General features: G+C 44.3%; 1 protein-coding gene across 4 annotated transcripts in view; it reads left to right on the top strand.

Annotated features, from left to right (window-relative positions):
- Positions 1 to 21,280, top strand: part of LOC142465077 (retinol dehydrogenase 14-like) — a 24,235-nt gene extending 2,955 nt beyond the window's left edge. Inside the window, exons 1-5 of one of the 4 annotated variants that reach the window (XM_075568982.1) lie at positions 3,068 to 3,203; positions 5,384 to 5,513; positions 11,957 to 12,199; positions 19,565 to 19,867; positions 20,379 to 21,278. In XM_075568982.1, coding sequence (XP_075425097.1) covers positions 5,393 to 5,513; positions 11,957 to 12,199; positions 19,565 to 19,867; positions 20,379 to 20,674 — 963 coding nt within the window. In that variant the 5' untranslated portion in view covers positions 3,068 to 3,203; positions 5,384 to 5,392 and the 3' untranslated portion in view covers positions 20,675 to 21,278. The other 3 variants (XM_075568983.1, XM_075568980.1, XM_075568981.1) reach the window with 3 other exon arrangements.
- Positions 21,281 to 21,435: the final 155 nt, after the last annotated feature.

Below are 21,435 nucleotides of genomic sequence, written 5' to 3'. Positions count from 1 at the left end.
AGAGTCTCTGGTAGGTTGTTCCAGTTTTGCACGGTAAGAGGAGGAACGTCCGGAAACTTTGTTGATCCTTGGGACCATGAACAGTCTTTTGGAGTCTGATCTCAGGTGATATGTGCTGCAAGTGGTAGGGGTGGGGAGCTTGTTCAGATAGCTGGGTAGCTTGCCCATAAAGAATTTGAAGGCAAGACAGGAAAGGTGAACTTTGCGCCTAGACTCTAGTGATGACCAATCTTGTTCTTTGAGCATTTCGCAGTGATGTGTGTTATAGTTGCATTGGAGAACAAAACGACAAATTGAATTGTAGAGGGTGTCAAGTTTGCTAAGGTGGGTTTGAGGTGCCGAGCCATATACTATGTCTCCATAGTCAATAATTGGCATTAGCATCTGCTGTGCGATACGCTTTCTTACCAGGAGACTTAGGGAGGATTTGTTCCTGTAAAGTATCCCTAGTTTGGCATAGGTCTTGGTTGTCAGGGTATCAATGTGCATCCCAAATGTTAAGTGGGTGTCAAACCATATGCCCAGGTATTTAAAACTAGTGACAGGGGTTAGGGTGGTGTTAGCGTTGGTTCTAATCTGGAGCTCAGTCGCTGGAAGCTTTAAAAATTTAGTCTTGGTCCCAAATACCATTGTTAGTCTTGTCAGTGTTTAAAAACAGTTTGTTTTGTGAAATCCAGTTTTCGAGTCTCAAAAAGTCAGACTGAAGTATGTGTTGAAGGTCAGAGAGGCTATGGATGTGTGTGTATATAGGATTGTGTCATCTGCATATATGTGTATTGAGGCTTCCTGACAAGCTTTGGGAAGATCATTGATGAACATTGAGAAGAGTAGGGGCCCCAGAACAGAGCCTTGCGGGACACCACAGGTGATATCCAGGGGGTTGGAGTTAGAGCCTGAGATGGACACATGTTGGGATCTACCTGATAGGTAGGACTGAAACCAGTTTAAAGCATGCTTCCCTATTCCAGAGCTCTGGAGTTTAAGCAGGATAGCATGATCAACAGTATCAAAAGCCTTTGCAAAATCTAGGAATACTGCACCAGTGAGTTGTCCCCGTTCCATTCCACACTGGATTTCATTGAAAACTTTTAGCAGGGTAGTTACGGAGGAGTGTTTGAGGCCAAAGCCAGATTGGAATTGGCTAGGGAAATTTGTCTTGTTATAGTAATCGTTTAATTGGGAGTGGACACATTTTTCCATGACTTTGGATAGAATTGGGAGAAGTGAGATTGGCCTGTAGTTTGAGACAGTGTTTTTGTCCCCACTTTTGAAGATTGGGACAACTCTGGCAGTATATCTCATGTTGCAACTGATTTGCGTAAGAAGGTAATCCTGTAGACTGCAAGGCTACTAAAGTATGCAAGAGGGTGACCCCAGATACTTTACTGGGGTAGTTGAAGTCTATAGAGTTCAGTAAAGCTCTGCTAATCTACACAAAGTATTTCTACTCTGTGCTGGATATGAAGGGGTGGAGAAATTTGGTGATCTAACTCAGGAGTGCACAAACATATATATATATATATTTTGTCTGTGCCCCCCTGCCTGCTCTTCTTGCTCGTGCCTTCTGCCCCTTACCTTTTCTACGGCGTTCTGTCGTCAGTGTCGTGTTGCCATGGCAACGCATGGCCACTTGCCCCCACGGTGTCATTTGATGCTGTGTTGTCATGGCGATGTGTTGCCGGAAGCCGCCGGAGACGAGGTAAGAGGGAGTTAGAGGCCTCGTGCGCTCACCTGGCATTTCATTTAAATGTTGTGGGGAAGAGCGTGGGGCCTCTAAAGTGCTGCGTCCCCCAGAAAATGTTGCCCACCCCCCCCCTTGTTTGCCCACCCCTGATCTAACTCATTTACTACTAAACCATCTCATCAACTCTACGTGTAGATTACATCCCCTCCAAATCATGTACTGTCAAGTAGCTGGGCTAGAAGATCTTATTCATTGTGACCAAAAGTATGCAGTGGGCTCCTGATGTAACAATGTGTGTCCGATTCATATGTTTTATGTGCGGCTTATTGTTGAAACAGCAACTCATCATACAGTACATGTGCATTAACTGTAACCTCTCTGAAGTATTAAAGGTTTTTTCCTTTTACAACTCTAGAGTTTCTTTAGCTATCTGTTGTTTGTTTACACACAAGCCATCACATCTGTCATCACATCTTGTGTTAAATAATGTAGGGACATAATTTGTTTGGCCCACGTTGTTTGTATAGCTAGAGTTTTTTTAGTGATGCACCATCCTGAACATGGTACTCTTCATGCATATCACCACACAGGAAAACTTGCTTTAATGCACTGCATTATTTTCTGTTCCAAGCTGTGTTATAGATAAGCTTGTCATCCAGTAACTTTCATCTAGTGCAGTTTTCGACACAAGGAGGTTTACACCACCTCAACTCTGGCAGATTTTGTGGCGCAGAGAGAAGGTAGAGATCATGATACACAAAGTTGCACAATTTGATCCATCTCATAATCTGTACCTCTCCTCGTGACACTCCACCAAATTGCCAACTAACACAGATGGGATACAAATGCAAGCTTGGTCTTCACACACGCACAGATGCAACATAAGAGAATGTCTGTCAAATTTGCTCCAAATTCCCTCATTACATACTGTAGGCCCAGATTCATAATGCTCCATTAAGTTATGTGGCGTTAACCTAACTTTACGGCACAGCATTTCTTAAAAAACCTAAGCTAAAGCTAAGCCATATTTTCTAATGTAAAGAATGTTGTCTTAACTATAACGGTCGTTGGTTATAATGCTATGTAAATTAGGCATTTTCATAACTTCGTGCATCCACTAAAGTCCATTAAGCTTAACATTGCATTATTTAAGTTATACCTAAACTTGCCATTGGCCACAACCAGACCTTAAAATAGGGATTTTGCTGGGTTTGGATGGGTGTATCGCCAAACCTAGGCATTATTTAAATGACATTTTATTTATAACCTTGTGTTGCGCAGCGGAAAAAGAAAATAATAAAATATCAAACATGAACATACTTTAGCTACTGTAACAAAGAGGACAGGGGGTTATTTCCCTCGTCTCTTTTCTCTCTACCTCAGGGTCTAGATCAGAGTAATGCCAAGAGAAACAACGTCATTGTATTGGCGATGAGACAGAACTAACCAAGGTTGGGAAGCACAGTCTTGTCGACTTCTGATTTGAACCATTGCTGTACATCACTCAAGTAGTACTCCGGTACAGTATGTAAGGCCTTTTTTGCATAGAATAGGCTGCTGCTCTGAAATATTCATTGCAAGCTCTTATAAAAAAAAGAGTTGGCTGATGACAGACAAGCCCAGATGAACTATTTTTGTATTTGGGAAAACTAACCAAAACGACCAGCTCGACCTAGCGAGTAACACATTTTTTTTTTTTTTTTAAACAACAAAAGTGTGATTAGCTTACTTTTTTTAATCGGGGACACTGGATTCAAACATATCAGCTACCTATGTTCATCTGTTTGACTAATGAGGGCATCATAATTACTTTACAAACAAACCGCAGCAAAGCTAACAATTTGGGGCTTTGAAACTGTGATCACCAAGACACCAGATAAAACTGCTCAAGTCGTGTTCACAATGGAAATGTTAAAAGGTTCAGGCCATTATTTTTAAGAAAATTAAAGGTATACATGTCTGATACTGTAAAAAAAAAAAATGTTAAGAGCCCCATTTAACCTATAAAACGTTCTTTTGTCCTAGGTATGACTGTCCCTTTTAAGTGATATTGTTGCTTGTCCACTGACATGTGGGACAAGGAAAACAGACATCGGATAAGAAAAAAATGGACATAGTGTAACTTATAGCCCATATAATTCTGCTGGCACAGTGAGTCCCTGCCCCGTGAAACTTCTAATCTAGTTTTGGTGCCTGAGGCCCAATGTCAAAAGGAGCCGACACTGGTATTTTAACTGGGTTCACCCACTTCAAAGATGGCAACCTTACCCCTGAGCTTCTCCTTCATCCCATTTACATGTTAGATCTGTGAGACCTACATTCCGACTTGTACTTTTGGTTTTACAAATTGTTAGGTCACTATGTAAAAACCTACAAAAAACAGAAAGCGCACACCTTCCTGGTGCAATAAAGTTTTTACTATAAAAATGACAAACAAAAAGAAATACAAGCATCCGTTAAAATAAGGCAAGGGTTGGTTGGGTTGCCATCAGGTGCGCAATGTCCTCCTTCCGTAGGGGTACTGTGCCTGCTGCCACAGCGCGTCCGCTGCTTCACAGAGCTCTGACAGTGTCCGGTGTTTGCTTCCGCCCACGTGATCACTACTCGGTGCGTCACCACGTAACTCCTCCATCAGCCTCACCGCCAGCCGGCAACACAGGGATGATTGAATCACAGCACGGACAACCTGAGTGATGCGCTCCCTTGCTTCCCCTCTACGCTGGAAACGTTTGCACTCCTGACGCTCCTCCAACCTTACACCATGCTAACAAAGCAATGAAAGCCACCCTACGCGTTTCAAGGCGGAGCCTCTTCGGCAGGGGTGTGGCTTTGATTGCTGATACATCCTCTTAAATATCTAATGTCCTAATTGGACTCTCTTTAACTCCCCTATAACTTACATCAGAAATAGAAAACTGTACATAACTTGCTAATTATCTTTAAGCAACATGCTATTACTAAACAAAAGAGTTTATGCATAGAGATATGTTTAGAAACTATATAAGCACCAACATCAGATAATACAATAATACATTACTAATCCTGAGAATAAAGCCTAAAAACAAAGCGACACATGGAATGCTTAAACCAAAATTTACCAATAAAAAATGACATATTTATAATATATATTAACATATTAAAAACCTACAAAGCTAGCACAATTAACTGATGAATTCACGTACGCCTGAGTACTTAGCATGACAAAGTTGTTCCGTGCTTACCGAATGTGACCCCCAATGGAGAGATTCCCAGTACTGGAGATGCCGCGGATTGGATTCCGCGTGTTCACCCGGCAGCGTGAACATTATGTCTGGTTACATCTGTATGTGGCGTAGAGTTGTTGAGCATTGTGTTAGACTGGTTAATTGACAATTACCTACATACACACTAAGGGGGTAATTCAGTATCCAAAGCCACCATTCAGGCAGTTGTTGTCCAGAAACTCCCATTAGCTTCAATGGAAGTTTTCATGTGACAACGGCCACTTCGGACTATATTGACTTACCCCTAAATAGTTATAGATATATAGCAAAGGCTTAGCACTGCATGGTAAATCTGTGCCTTGGGAGGGGACACAGATAAGAACAACTCCTACAAGATTAGCTTGTCAACCTTACATTATGAGAGCCATCTCTGTCTGCTGTCACCTCATGTGCCCTTTTGCTGTGGCGCTGACCATTGTTCCTGTGGATTTTGCAGGAGAACAGGATGTATGCGCTGGCGTCCGTGCTTGGAGTTTTACTGCTTGTCCTGTTTTTAAGGCGCCTGAAGAGCAGGCAGATATGCCTTGATGTCAAAAGATTGGACGGGAAAACTGTCCTTATAACTGGTGAGTTTCTGCATGGTCTGATTCTAACTGAATAATTCATAGGTGAGTGTCATCAGTATTTACCATAAACCATCACATCTAGGTCATTGTGTGTGCGTGCCGTTGGGAGTTGATACATTGAATACATCTCTTCACATTTGCTAATGGAGTGCTTGCTTACTTTGTTTTTATAAACCAGTAGGTACTAGCTAAACTGCCCGGGTTTCAGTTCTCGGGAGTCATAAAGCCCGGCTTTGGATGGGTCTCCCTCACTCTCTCTCTCTCCTCCCCCTCTCTGCCCCCCCTCCCTTGATACCTTATGTTGTCCCGAATCCGTTCCACCTCCCTCTTCTCCAGCATTCTTGCTTTCTCCTCACGTGCCAACGTACTTCCTCTTTCTTAGTTCGTCTCCTTTCTGTCTAAACGGTTATAGCTATCTGACTCCATATCTGCCACCAGGGTGTGTGCATTATGATATCACGTGCCAGATACATAGCCTACCAGGTACAGCACTCACTGACTGACTTGCTTGTCAGAGAGATGTGAATCACTGATAGAATTGTTTTAAATAAAAAATAACATCAAGGTGCACACCCCTAGGGTCCCGCTATTATGCCAGCAACATTTTAGGTGCCTATGTATAGTCTTGGAGCTATAGCCCAGACAGATAGAGACAAACACTTTTTTTTTTAAATTATAGATTCGCAACACTCATCACAAAAAAGTGTGTGTATATATATATATATATATATATATATATATATATAAAATTATTTATTCAGCCTTGAAAATAAGAATATATTTTGTAGGTCCTCTGAACTAGTTACCCACACCTACATAGTAGACATGTCCACAAGTTTCAGTCTCCCGGTAAAATAACGTGCCAAGGCACCTGTTTTCTTTGTGTGACACACAGAAGTTCTAAATCACTGTTTATTTCACCTCTGCCACATCCGATTCCACACAACTACTGTACATTGCGTCCTAATGCTCTGGTACCCCATGCAGAGTTTCCATCCTGCTCATGGTACTGTTAGCACCTGTTATCTCCTTGTCTAAAAACACTCAACATTTCAGGCTTAACTCTTTAACAAAAGGGGATCTAGTATGTGTTTATAATTTTTGTATTTGTTATCATTTCAACACATCATAAATACACATCACATGTTAACTAGAAAGAGCAGAGTCGAGAACTACTTGTGGATGATCTGTTGACATAATTACAGTATCTCTGATGTGAAGCTACTTTCATGTAGTGGGAAGCATCTAAGAATCCTGAAGGTTGTTGCTTTTCAGCTCTAGTGAAGTTTTAGTTTTCAGACAGCATTTCCAGCCATTCTCATCATCCTTCTAACCGTGAAGCCAAGATTGTTTGATGCTTATCAACTTGGATTTAAGCGCTAGAATCAGTTGACTTTCACCTTTACTGAGTGCATTGAAGCAAATTATCCTTTAATTGTCTGGACGACTCAATGGCTTTATCATAATCTGGTCTAGCTTCAGCTTTCATCATTTTCTAAGCCTTCTCTCTTCCTGCCATGCATCTCTTGGCATTTTCTTCCGGCACTGCATATTTACAGGACTATATGTGAGTTGGCTGTCACAGGCTTCACTGGTGCCAAACAACCAACACTTTCTCCAAAGGAAAAGAAAGATATTTTTGTCCAGATGCCTGTAGATGAATTATTAGTGACAAACCGCAACATAAGCAGGTCAATTTTCAAAGGGGCGCTTCGGCCGTACCTCCTGGTTTGCATGCGATTCCTGACGTCTCTTCAAAGTCCTGTCGCTCCACTCAATAATTCCCATGGGGGAAGTGCCATCTCTTGGCTGTGGTGAGCTGCTGGTTCACAAAGTGCATATTGGGTTTTTATTAGCTGTGGAAATACAAGAAGAAACCGTAATATGTTGCTTCTATTTATTTTGCACTGTATATTTCCCAGTTTGTGATCAAACTTGAACATCATAGAAATCCAAACTCGGCAGTCCCAACTTCGAGAGTTCTGATTTCTTACCTGGTTCTGGTGGAATATGAAAGAAAAGTAAAAAAAAAAAAAACAGGCCTCGCTAAAGAATCCGCTCATTTCATAACAAGAAGTGGACCCGCAGGATGAGGTAGGATATACATTCACCTGACCTAAACTGAGAGACTAAGTCCTGAATTAGTATATGGGAGTTGGGGTCACAGGCACAGGTCAAGGTTGGAGACAAACAGGAACAAACATGAAACCATGCTCTTACAACTTCCTGGAGGAAGTACAGTCTATTTATAGGCAGGATGCCATTGACCAAGATGGTCACTGCATCCTCAGTGTGTGCACACAGCAAAGCCTCATACTCCAATTCAAATTGATCCAAAAGTAGAATTTTTCAGGAATATACAAGTGGTTCATATGATATAAATCACTGGACATTTTTATAGTATCTATCAATGACATGGCAGAGTGAACTAGTTCCAATAATGAGGGACCCAAAGCCATATTTACTAACCTGTGCTAGGCCCTTAGGCACATTTTTATAGCATATTTATTTATATGGAGCGTAAGGTGCCTTACAACTTAGATCCGCTTAGCAAATTTTCCTCCGTTTTATGACGAAGTAAAAAAAAAACTTTACAAACCGTTTTAATCTTGTCTCAATATCTAAATATACTCATAACTTTCCTTAACTAATACTTATACACACGTGAGTCCCATCAATACATTCAGTCGCTCAGGCAGATTCAACAAGATTAGATATGACTGTCTTAATCCTAAATTTGAGCGGCAAATGGATATCTGTCTCTTAGTATCTGCTAGACCTGACGTGTTTGTAATCATTATGTGCGACTTGGTGCCACGGATGCATACATCTAATTCTTAGCATGTTCAGCAGATGACGTCACATGATATTCTCATTTTTAATAAAGTCACTCATGGTTTGATACTTTCTTAACCATGCACCCTTGCCATCAATAAACCCCTTCCAGAGAATGCTTTGAAGCTAGCTCTAAAAAGAGCATGTTTATAGAAAGTTGTCACAGGGGCTATATTTTATTCCCACCTCAGCCTTTATCTCGAGACTATCAGCAACATGCAACCCATCTGGCATATTTAGTGGGCCATACAGGATAGGCACCACCAATTAAGCTCTCTCTGAAGACAAGCACAAACCCAGAACAAGTCCTGAACTGTTACCAACCTAACATGTGGTATATTAAAAATAAAACTCCAATCACATTAGCCCCTGAAGCACCTGATGGATTAAAATACATAATATCTCATGATATTATCATGACACGTGTTAATTAAATATATTTTTTATTAGTCTTATTTTGCTTTCCAGTCCTTCATTTCTTGATAGCAGTGCACTGCCATTGTCTCTTTCTACTGTACATCCATTGTGCCAAAATGCACTGTAAGTTCCAGGGGTGGAAATTGGCTTGAAACATAACCTCACGCAAGACACGGGCTGCTGGAGTCTGCTTCCATTTAGGTACTCCTGAGAAGCCAAAGATCAACATTGTTCCTTTTGGAACTCAACATTTCCCACTGGTTGCACTGGGTTAAGCATTAGGTAGAAGTTCAGGTTCCGGTACTAGCCAAAAATAGGAAAAACCGTCTGTAAGGCTCAAAGGTATACACTCCTGGTTAGCTGAAAAAACCCTGGTATAATGATTAAATGGAGACAAGGCCAGAGAAGGAGAGAGAATTGGAGGGATTACCGGTAGCAGACCTGTATATGCATATGTGTACAGCTGCAATAAACCAGTAAAGTGGATCGGTATAGATTTGCCATATACTCACGATAAATACCGTCCTGTTTGTCCTCACTCTCTCTCCTGGCGTCGCGTTGCACCTGAACAGTGGTAAGCGAGACACCGCGGCGCAGGCACGATCCGGAAGCACAATAGAAAAAGTAGAAGATCGAAGCAGCAGCCACTCCAACTCGGAGTGGCTGTTGCTTTGACCTTCTACTTTTTTTTTTCTCCAGTACTAGACAACCCTCACTTTAGAAAGAAATCCATACAGCTTTGCAATTGCTGCTGCAGACAGATAACGTGTGAAATATTTGTTCAAATTTATGAAAATAAGACATTCTGGAAAATTGTCCCAAAATGGAAACCATTCTAAAAACAAAAATCCCCATCATCATCATCAAAAAGTTTCTTCACATGAGATTCAGTTAAAGACACAAAACTTGCCACAGCATATAAACCGCATTATACAAAACCTTATTTATCAGATTTCCACACTGAATATTTTGTGGAGACTTGGGCCACGCTTTTCTTAGCTGCCGTTTCACGTTTCTGCAATCTGTTACCTCCAGGATTTACTGCCTAGTAGCATAAATTTATGAGTAACTGTGACGGTGCTCGTCTCCAATCAGGAATCGGGGTAGAGTCTCTAAAGTCGGTAAGCAGGCAGGAGGTCAGGACTGGCAGAAAGCAGTGAGGTCGGGGTCACGGTCCGTGGTCAGCAACAGGTGAATCCAATCAGGCAAAAGGGTAGAGCATGACAGCGTAAACACACTGGTGCTGCAAAACATAGAACTTTGCGCAGCGACTCCCGCGTTGTATAGCAGGCTGCCAACAACCAGAATGGCCGAACTGACCATAAGGGGAAGGCAAGCTGGAAAACCCGAACTGCAGCAAAACCCGGCACGGATCGTCAGAATCCTTACAGTAACAACTCGTCTATGTGCTTCCCAACTGCTCTCTGCTCTTGTGTGAGTATTGGTGGCCTTCGTCAATCCATTGGCATCTTTCAGAAACAGCTGCGAGGGTTGTTGCCTTTTCTATAACTAATTAGTACTAATAAGTTCAGTGAAGCCACAAATAAGCAAACATTTTCACAAACCAAAACCTGTGAATTGTGTGTTTAAAATGGTAATATTTGTTTTGTTGCTGTTATATCTTTGAATCCCATTGTGTCACACTACAGAATATGTTGGCACCTTAAAATGAGAGGTATTAAAAAGTGTCTGCTGGGAAACAGCGATAACCTGGCTATTAAAGGCTAAAAGAGTCACCTCATGGTAATGTCATTGACCTGTCACTGACCTTGAGACTATGAGCAAGTCTTTTATCCTGTACCTCAGGCATTTAAATTTAAAACCAGAGACAGAACATGAAACACAGACAGAGCCCAGTGCGACATCCATTGACACAAATACACGGTACAGTGTATATATGTGTATATATATATATATATATATATATATATATATATATATATATATATATATATATATATATATATATATATATATATACATATACAGTGGTTGACAAATCACCAAAAAATCTACTCGCCACCTAGTACCAAACGTGTGCTGCTTGGGCCAATATTTACTCGCCCGGGGGTTAAATCCACTTGCCCGGGGCGAGCAAATGTATAGGTTTGTCGAACACTGTTAATATATATATATATATATATATATATAATATATATATATATAGAGAGAGAGAGATCTTTTTAATAAAGTGGTCTTTTAGTTTAAATCTTTGGCCAAAGTGTCATGAGCCCCTCCAAGGCAGACCACGTCTCAAGGGTCCTATCACTAATATAAATTCTTAATAACCTGTACATTACCAGGAAGAATAATTTATAATAAATCTGTCAAAATTAGTTGCATAGTTCTAAAGTTGAAATTGTAAGCTCTTCAGGGCAGGGACATACATATTTAGTGCTATATAAGATAAATATAATTAACGCTCCAGCTAACGGAGTTGGACATTTTGGGCGCAGCCGTTTTGCCACGGCCGAGTCTCCGCAGGCGTTTGGCCGCCAAGGGACCCTTCGCCACTGCTGGGTGCTTCGCCAGTAAGTTAATTTAGGGGGTTTTGGCTGTTGGGGTAGGGTGTTAAGAATAGGGTTTTTTGGGTAAGGGGTTAGGTTTTTAGGGTAAAAGATTTTAGGGTGTGGGATTAGTGGTTGGGTTGGTAGGTTAGGGGATTAGGGTAAAGTTGAATTAGTAGAGTAGGGTAAGGGTTTTTAGGGTAAGGGGGGTAAAGGTTATGGTTGTCATGGTAAGGGGTAGCGTTAGTATTGGGGTTTTTTAGGTTAAGGGGTAAGGTTAGGGGCTTACTTTGACAACAAAGTGGCCAGCGGAGAGATGTCCCGGTGGTGAGGTGAATGGCCGCGACCAAGTGTCCTAGACCGCCAGCTAAGGCATTATTGGGGAGCTAATTCCCTGTTCTGGGTATTATCATTAATATTCTAGAATAAATGTGTTTTTATTAGAATTTTGGTACTTGTTAGTGGTTGAAATTTCTGGTCATTCCTAGGCAAATAATACCCATGATTTAGACCAAGATTGGTTTCCAAAATAGTATCCTATAACCTGAGATAAATTTGTTGAAGGTGGTGGGGGTTTTCGCATCGCCGGGCTGTTATTAATGTTCTTATCATTCCCCTAAATGTGACTAGCAAACTTGTTTATATGTATAGAGAGAGTCAAAATGTTTCCCCATTAAATATTAGGTGGGACGTCGGGCGTTGGGAAAGAGGCAGCCGTTGCTTTGGCGAGACGGGGAGCCCGCGTCTTCGTTACCAGCGACGACGAGGAGAAAGGGGAGGCCGCTGTGCGCCAGATCAAGAGCGAAAGCGTCAGCGTGAACGTCCGATTCCTGAGTCTGAATATGGCGAATCTGCAGAGCGTCCGCGACTTCTGCAGAGCGTTCTTACAGACTGAGAAGCGCCTGGATATCCTCATCAACAACACGGGTGAGTGAGACGCCGGCCACCGCACAGATGAACACCACGAGATCAGTGGTCTAAGAATGCCACTAATTATACACGCATAATACAACTACTTTACTATTGAAAGACCACTGTTGTTTTTTTAAGGACAAACCTCCAATTTGACTATTATAAAGTAAATAAAAATACCATTTGTGATCACTATCGCGTGTCCCAGACAAATTCGGCAACCCTGTCTTTCCCCATTATCGCTTGGTGTACAATGCTTCCATTGCAGCTAGGGTTTCTGGGTAATGACGTGCAAATGAGCGTTCACAGTGTGTCACCTTTTGTAAAGCAAGTTGGTTAACAGTATGTGCTGTTCCGTGCACCTGATTCAGGTTCAGCGCACTGCACATATTCACAAACACGCGAGTATACATACCCATGTTACCACCATGGTGCTCACAGACCCTGATATACACTCATGCACAGGCTATGTTGTACATAGTCTAAACACACTGATACTGTATACTGTATGTAATAATACAGATTTGCACATGAACACATACAGATACACAGAGCCACACATACGTCTATCTACTATATATTTGTGAAAGCTGTCTGTCTGTTCGCTATGCATTTGGACACTTCTTAGGATATCGTAACCAAATTTTGCATGATGGTTCCCAAGATCAAGGAGCATTTTTTTGTCTATAGAAATTGGATACTTACTATTTCTAATTCTATGAGTTGTTACAATTTCTCTGACAAGCAAGTCAGCCACTGGGGTTGTTCCTGGTAGGCTATGTATCTAGCACATGACATCATACCGGTGATATCATAATGCACACAGCCTGGTGGCAGATAAGGAGAGTCAGATAGCTATAAAGTTTACACAGAAAGCAGACAAAGAAACACAGGAAGTCGGTTGGCGCGTGAGGAGAGAGAGGCGGAAAGAATTGTGGCTATTACAGTATATTAAAGCATTGATGAGGGGGGGGGAGGGGTTGAGAGGAGGAGTGGGGGAAAGAGGTTGGTTTCGTTAAAATCCCAAGCAACGCCGGGTACTTTCAGCTAGTACTATTTTATGCTGCTGAAAATGTAAGCCTGGTCTTTTTTGGTTATACGGGTGCTACACACCTGGTATATGCATTGTTACAGCAGAAGTTTGCACTGACTACTGTTTTATTTAGCATTTTATATTTGAAGAGATCTCTTCTTGCCCTTTCCAACTCTGTTTTTATTTTTTTTAAATCCATTACTCTGTTCAGGACAGAGAAGCGTTTGAAATATTAAGTGTCTGGGATTTTAAAATGGAGCTCTCTCCAGAGTCCAGTGCCCTCTAAAGGTTACCATAGTAACCGTAGAAGATAGATTTTAACACAAAAATAATGTATATATTTTTTAAACAAACCAACAAGACATGCTCTGGGGGTAAGATATTAACATACAAGTTAAACGGATATACTGTATATGTTTTGGGCTTGACTGCTTTAAGTGGCCGGCGACACTAAAATCATTATTGCGGGGGGGGGGGGGGTTAAGCATATTTAACTTATGAACGTCAAAAAAAAGGAGAGCGAGGATTCACCCTGTTGTCACTGGTGATGTCATTCATGGGACAGGAGGTTTGGCGGTGTCATGGACTTCACTGAAATGAACTGTTAATTAAATTAAATGATATCGCAGCAGTAATACTTCTAACCCCGGGGATACATTTCTGCTACAGAAACTCCTGAAGTGATTTCAATATAAAGATTTAATGTCAGACAAACCCTCCCCGCTGCCGTCACCAAATCGTCTCGGTTAAGGTCGCATCACAGGAGGGGGACAGCAGGGATGCAGCAGAGAGAGGAAAAGACCCCACTGAAATCCGACACACATATGTTAAAAAGCAGTGAGACGGGTAGAAAGTCACAGAGGACATGTTCGAGTACAGACAGGCCCACACCTTCGGCATATTAGTATGCCGAGGCTTTTTTGCTTCTCACAAGTGAACGCGCCTTTTAGCAGAGAGAGATACAGCGAGCTGTGATACATTTCTTAGGGGGCGCCGTATTGCGCTGATCCGTGCACAATGCAGGGTTGTCGTTCACATGAACGGGAGTAAATGCATGCTGAAGCTTGGCACCATTTTATGAATCTGGGCATCTGTGAGTTTTATACCCGTGGTTCCCAACTCCAGTCTTCAAGAACCTCTAACAGGTTTTTGAGGATATCCCTGCTTCAGCACAGGTGACTCAGTGAAAATGATTGTGGACCTGAAGAAGGCATATCCTTAAAACCTAGCCGGTTGGGCGCGCTGGGAACCACTGAGCTGTTAGTTTATGTAACAACCTTTTGGGGGGAAATATGCTATGCACTACACATTCTAATATTGGCAGGAAAGTATATAATTCAATAAATCACTAACAAAGAGTTACCATCGTTACCAACTCGTCATCTTCCCACCTACTTGCACAATTGGAAGGCTACTTTATTTGTCACGTGCAGGAGTAGCAATTCCAGTCCAGCTCGCTGCAGCGGATTAATTAATCACAGCTGATCTTTACCTTTTTAAATGTCAAACATTTCCCTGATGTTTAATAAATGTAGAATGTAATACCGGTACTTTTTTTTTTTAAGCCTCTTGATCACCGAGATACACGTTTGCATTGTTGCAGTACGGTTGAGCATTTTACTAGGTTTACACTAGGTGGTGCTATTGCTTTTGCTGGGAATTATTTAGCTGGGTAGGATTTTGGTGGCGATCTTCTGAATCACATTTTAAAGTGTTTTTTTTTTTTGTTTTCTTATCATATCTATGGATTGTAAATTAACTACTATATGTATCTGACAAATAGCTTTTATGATGAAACTTTAATTCAGAAGGTATATATTATTGTTGTAAAAATTTACGTTGATCTGGAAAACCATATTGTTGTGATGAATTTACTGCAGCAGTGTGTTGTGTGTATATATGTATATATATATATATATATATACAGTGTTCGACAAATCACCCAAAAATCTACTCGCCCAACCAAAAAATCTACTCGCCACCTAGTCCCGCCCCCAACTCCGCCCCTAGTCCCGCCCCCAACCCCGCTTTAAAATAAAATATATAAATAAAATACATTTAATAAATTCCTAGTCAGAACAACATTCGTTTTTGACATAAATGTATTTATTGTATTACATTATACTACAATTAGTCTTGTGTGTGTGTGTGTGTGTGTCAATGTCGGATTTAGAAATAAAAGCCTGATGTGAATGACTAGTTTCCTGAACCCCTTAACCAGTGTCTGGACGTCGGCGCTTCACAGAGAGAGACAGAGAGAGACAGACAGCCAGACACCCACACACACACAGAGAGCGGCACACCCACACAGAGAGAAAGAGAGACACACAGAGAAAGAGACACACAGAGAAAGAGAGAGAATAAGAGACACACCCAGTGAGAGAATGAGAGACAGAGAGGGAGAGTGCGACAGAGAGGGAGAGTGCGACAGAGAGAGGGAGAGGGTGACAGAGAGAGGCAGAGGGTGACAGAGAGAGGGTGACAGAGAGAGGGAGAGGGCGACACAGGGAGAGGGTGGGTGACACAAGGAGAGGGTGGGTGACACAGGGAGAGGGAGGGTGACACAGGGAGAGGGAGAGGGTGACACAGGGACAGGGAGAGGGTGACAGGGAGAGGGAGGGTGACACAGGGAGAGGGAGAGGGTGACACAGGGACAGGGAGAGGGTGACACAGGGACAGGGAGAGGGTGACACAGGGACAGGGAGAGGGTGACACAGGGAGAGGGTGACACAGGGACAGGGAGAGAGGGTGACACAGGGAGGGAGAGAGAGGGTGACACAGGGAGAGAGAGAGGGTGACAGGGAGAGGGAGAGGGTGACACAGGGAGAGGGAGAGGGTGACAGGGAGAGGGAGGGTGACACGGAGACGGTGACACAGGGAGAGGGTGACACAGGGAGGGAGGGAGAGGTTGACATAGGGAGAGGGAGGGTGACACAGGGAGAGGGAGGGTGACACGGAGAGGGTGACACAGGGAGAGGGAGAGGGTGGGTGACACAGGGAGAGGGAGGGTGACACAGGGAGAGGGAGGGTGACACAGGGAGAGGGAGGGTGACACAGGGAGAGGGAGGGTGACACAGGGACAGGGAGGGTGACATGGACAGGGAGGGTGACAGGGAGAGGGTGACACAGAGACAGGGAGAGGGTGACACAGGGAGAGGGTGACACAGGGAGAGGGAGAGAGTGACACATGGAGAGGGTGAAACATTGAGAGGGAGGGTGACACAGGGAGAGGGTGACACAGGGAGAGGGTGGCACAGGGAGGGAGAGGGTGACACAGGGAGAGGGTGACACAGGGAGAGGGAGGGTGACACGGAGAGGGTGACACGGAGAGGGTGACACGGAGAGGGTGACACGGAGAGGGTGACACGGAGAGAGGGTGACACGGAGAGGGTGACACGGAGAGAGGGTGACACAGGGAGAGGGTGACACATGGAGAGGGTGACACAGGGAGAGGGAGAGGGTGACACAGGGAAAGGGAGAGGGTGACACAGGGAGAGGGTGACACAGGGAGAGGGAGGGTGATACGGAGAGGGAGGGTGACACGGAGAGGGTGACACGGAGAGGGTGACACAGGGAGAGGGTGACACAGGGAGAGGGTGACACAGGGAGAGGGTGACACAGGGAGAGGGAGAGGGTGACACAGGGAGAGGGAGGGAGAGAGAGGGTGACACAGGGAGAGGGAGACATAGGGAGAGGGTGACACAGGGAGAGGGAGAGGGTGACACAGGGAGAGGGAGAGGGTGACACAGGGAGAGGGTGACACAGGGAGGGAGAGAGGGTGACACACTCACAGACACAGACACCCACTCTCACTCAGACAAACTCACACACACACACACACAGTCTGTCACTCACACACACAAACACTCACCCGCAAGGCAGGGGGTCGCACATGGCAGCGGGGGCCTCCGCACGGCAGGAGGGCCTCGGCAAGGCAGGGGGGTCGCACATGGCAGCGGGGGCCTCCGCACGGCAGGAGGGCCTCTGCAAGGCAGGGGGTCTCACATGGCAGCGGGGGCCTCCAGAGGGGGACGCCGACACCGCAGTATCCTGCTTAGACCGAGCAGGGAGAGGCTCCGGTGAGGGGATTTCCCCTGCTTAGAGCAGGCAGAGGCCCCGGTGAGGGGATTTCCCCTGCTTAGAGCAGGCAGAGGCCCCGGTGAGGGGATTTCCCCTGCTTAGAGCAGGGAGAGGCCCCGGTGAGGGGATTTCCCCTGCTTAGAGCAGGGAGAGGCTCCGGTGAGGGGATTTCCCCTGCTTAGAGCAGGGAGAGGCACGCGTGGGGTGAGGGGGGGGGTCACGGAGGCCGGGAGAGATTGGGGTGAGGGGGGGGGGTGGATGGCCCAATGGGAGGGGGTGGTGGATGGCCGATGCGAGGGGGGGCGGATGGCCCGATGGGAGGGAGGGGGGGTGACAGATGGCCCTGCAGGGGCCTGAGGCAGACAGGCGTGGAAGGGGCTGGCTGGCGGAAGAGCTGAGGAGGGGAAGTTGCTGAGAGGCGGGGGAGGAGCGAAGGCAGTGATCAGAGAGCTGGCTTTTTTTTTTTTTCTCCAGCGCGAGCGCGGGAAAAACAGCAGCGCGAGCGCGGGAAATTTAAAAAATACACGTGTGCTGCTTGTGCCAATATTTACTCGCCCGGGGGTTAAATCCACCCGCCCCGGGCGAGTAAATGTATACAATTGTCGAACACTGTATATATATATATTATATATATATATAATATATATATACGATACGATACGGTTTGACAAAGGTCCCACTCGTGGACCGAAATGTTGATTTTGTGTTTATTTTTTCAATACACTTGTTTGTTCAATTCTGGAGTGCTGCCTGCTGATTCGTTTCCAAACGGTATCGTATTGCTTATTCTTCATTGTAGGATCTGTACCCACACAGCAGTGACTATTATGACGGAGTGCTTTTTGTTCTTTTTCTATGTATATATCTCAAAAACAAATACTCAATACCGTTCTGTGGCTAACAAAATGCTTTTATTTGTGCGAGCTTTCGAGATACACTGATCTCCTCTTCTTCGGGCGATGTTACATACATACATACATATATATATATATATATATATATATCAACCCCATTATATCGCGATCCGCTACAATACGGATCCGCATGTAACGCGGTCTGAACGTGGCTCCCGATTTAGAACATCTCCATGGATTTTTTTTTTCTTCTATTCAATGCTTTATTGCTAACGGACACACACGGGGACAGACACATACATACATACATACATACATGTAATACACATACCTCTGTGTGATGGTAGCTGGAGGTAGGGATGTGGGGAGTTACCTCTGAGAGCGAAGAAGAGGTTGAATGGGGGCTGAGTGGGATAGAGCAAGATGGCAGGTGGAAGCAGTGTTGTGTTGACTTGGGTGCAGTGAGTTGGAATGGGAGGGTATGAGGGTTGATGAGGAGACGGCTCCTGGCAGTGAGTTACCTGGTCTCTGTGCAGATCTCCCCGGCCTGTCAGGCCTCTGAGTCACTGGGCTTTCCTGCGACCTCTCTCCGGGATCCCTGGGCTGTGCGGCTCAGCCCGGTACTAATTCCAGCTACCCCTTAATAACGCAGACACCCAAAGGTGCCACCTAACAACACAGCTACCGCCTAATAACAGAGACACTCAGCTACCACTAATAATACAGGCATCCCCAGCTACCCCCTAAAAGCAATGGCATCCCAACTACCACCTAATAACAAAGGCACCCCCAACTAACCCTGATAACACAGCTCCCCCCATAACACTGCTGCCTACCCCCGATAACACAGCTGCATCCCTCCCCCCTCCACTGCGAGGGGGTGCAGTCGGGTCCCCTGATTGCGGTGGCTATTTTTATTTATTTTTTCGCGCTCCCCGTTATATCGCAGTCGCATTATGTGGACCCCAAGCACCGCGTTATAACGGGGTGCAACTGTATATATTGATTATAAAGGAAAATTATATCAATCGAGCCTAGACATGTATATGTGATGCATTTTTATCACGTTTTATAGATGTGAATTAATTACCATTTATGGTGCATATATTAAATCTCTGTTGCCACAGACCTCCCTTCACTAGCGATCACGTTATCACTGTCTTGAGTCCTCACGCGATCGCATCCTGCTTACGATGTTGTAAACAGATGAGTCCTGTCCTTCCGTTAAGTTCACAGTGAAGAGCACTGATTGTGAACGTTTCCTAAGAGACAAGGAAAAATTCATGCCATACAGTGTACGTCACAAGGGCCCCCAGGGTGCCACCCTCTATGATGTATGCAGTGGCGCTGAAAGGGTTAGTTAAGGAATATAAATGAGTTATGGACACTGATTGGTAACTTTATAATCCACAGGGGTGCCGGCAGTGTTGGACTGGACAGAGAACGGTTTCAGTATGTGTTTTGGAGTGAACCACCTGGGACCTTTCCTTCTGACCAACCTCTTGCTGGAACGTCTCAAAAGCTGCTCTCCCAGCCGCGTCATTACAGTCACCTCCGAAGTTCACAAGTATCAGAAGCTGGACTTTACCGACTTAAACTACAACATAGTGCCACTCTTCTCGTACTGTCGCAGCAAGTTGGCAAACATCTACTTTACCCAAGAGCTGGCACGGCACGTAGAGAGGCACGGCGTCATAGCATGCTCCGTCCATCCAGGTATGCACACACTGCACTGTGTGTACTACTACTGTCAGGAAGTGTGATGTCTTTTGTCACTGTTTTGTCACAGATATTGTATTTGTGATGGTGATGTTTTTAATTAAAAATCAAAACACAATTTCAGTGACAAAACGCAGAAAAGTTTGACTTAAAACGTGCATGCTTGGCACCCCCCCTGTTTTAGCTATTTACACTTCTATATTTATATTAACTGAATTCCTTGTATGTGTGTGTTTGTCTGAGTGTGTGTGTGGTCTCCGTCTCCCAAGTGTTGTTGGTGCTGCGCCGGAGGCACCTGCGCATGCGTGCTTATTTTGGTGCGTTCATTTCTCTTTCTTTCCTGTCTATATATACACACACACAGCAAATATTTAACATTATGAAACCTTCACTGCCCTTTGCCATTTGTATTGATGTGCAGACATTATGACACAAATATATTTAGTGTAAACACGGACACGCTGAAATGAAAAATCTTTTGTTCTAACACCTATTTGCTCCCCTTCAGGGTACGTTGCCGGAGACTGGACATCGCAGTTTTCCATCCTCTTCCGGATAGTGACGTACGTTTTCACGTCCATGTTCTTCATCTCCTGCCAGGCGGGGGCTCAAACCATCATACACTGCGCGGTTTCTAACGACGTTCTACAGCACAGTGGCGGTTATTTCTCAGACTGTAAGCCAAGCAAACTGCGCCCCCACGCGCAGGACGCCGGCATAGCCAAAAAGCTATGGGAGGCAAGCGAAGCTATGGTTGGTCTTACCTCCTCCCCAAGAGAACATTTAGCAGCAAGAGGGAGATAGTATTGTTCCTAATCTACTATGTATTTTGGAAAATTGTTAGTCTGTTCACTATGCATTTGGACACATCTTATGATAAAGTAACCAAATGTTGCATGATGGTTCCTGAAATCAAGGAGCAGGTTTTTGTCTGTTTGGATACATTTTATTTAAAATTCTATAAGTTATTAAAATGTCTCAAGCAAGTCGGCCTCTGAATGTTGTACGTGGCTATGTATCTGGGACGTGACATCATAATGCACATAGCCAGGTGGCAGATAAGGAGAGTCGGATGGCTATTAAGTTTACACAGAAAGCAGACAAAGAAAGAGAGGAAGTTAGCTGGCACGCAAGGAGAAAGTAAGAATAGAGGAGGGAGAGGTAGAAACAATTTGGGACATCATAAGGTATTTGTCAGGGCTCCACTACTTGGGTCTGCTCCCTTGTATGCAATCCCTGGCAGACAGCTGTACTGACAGAACCATGTGATCTTTCTGGCCTGTACGAGGATTCCTTCCACACGACTCTGAGCTTCACAACATCCTATCTGGCTGGAGCAGGTTGTGTCCCCCTGTTTCTGACCCTGTCCCTGTTTTTGTTTTCTTGTGTTCACGTCCTTAATGAATAAACTAGTTCTTGCCTTGGTCCAGTCCTACTCTTATACTATTTCCAGTCCAGTATCCTGTAATCCTGTATGCTCCTTTGTTCCTGTCCTGACTTTGGATCCAGACTCCTGCTACACCCCTGCTTAAAATCTATACATCGATTTCCCCCGGTAAACCTTA

This window comes from Ascaphus truei, chromosome 13, assembly GCF_040206685.1.
Source record: "Ascaphus truei isolate aAscTru1 chromosome 13, aAscTru1.hap1, whole genome shotgun sequence".
Classification (NCBI taxonomy): Eukaryota; Metazoa; Chordata; class Amphibia; order Anura; family Ascaphidae; genus Ascaphus; species Ascaphus truei.
This window is presented reverse-complemented; position numbering and strand designations above follow the sequence as displayed.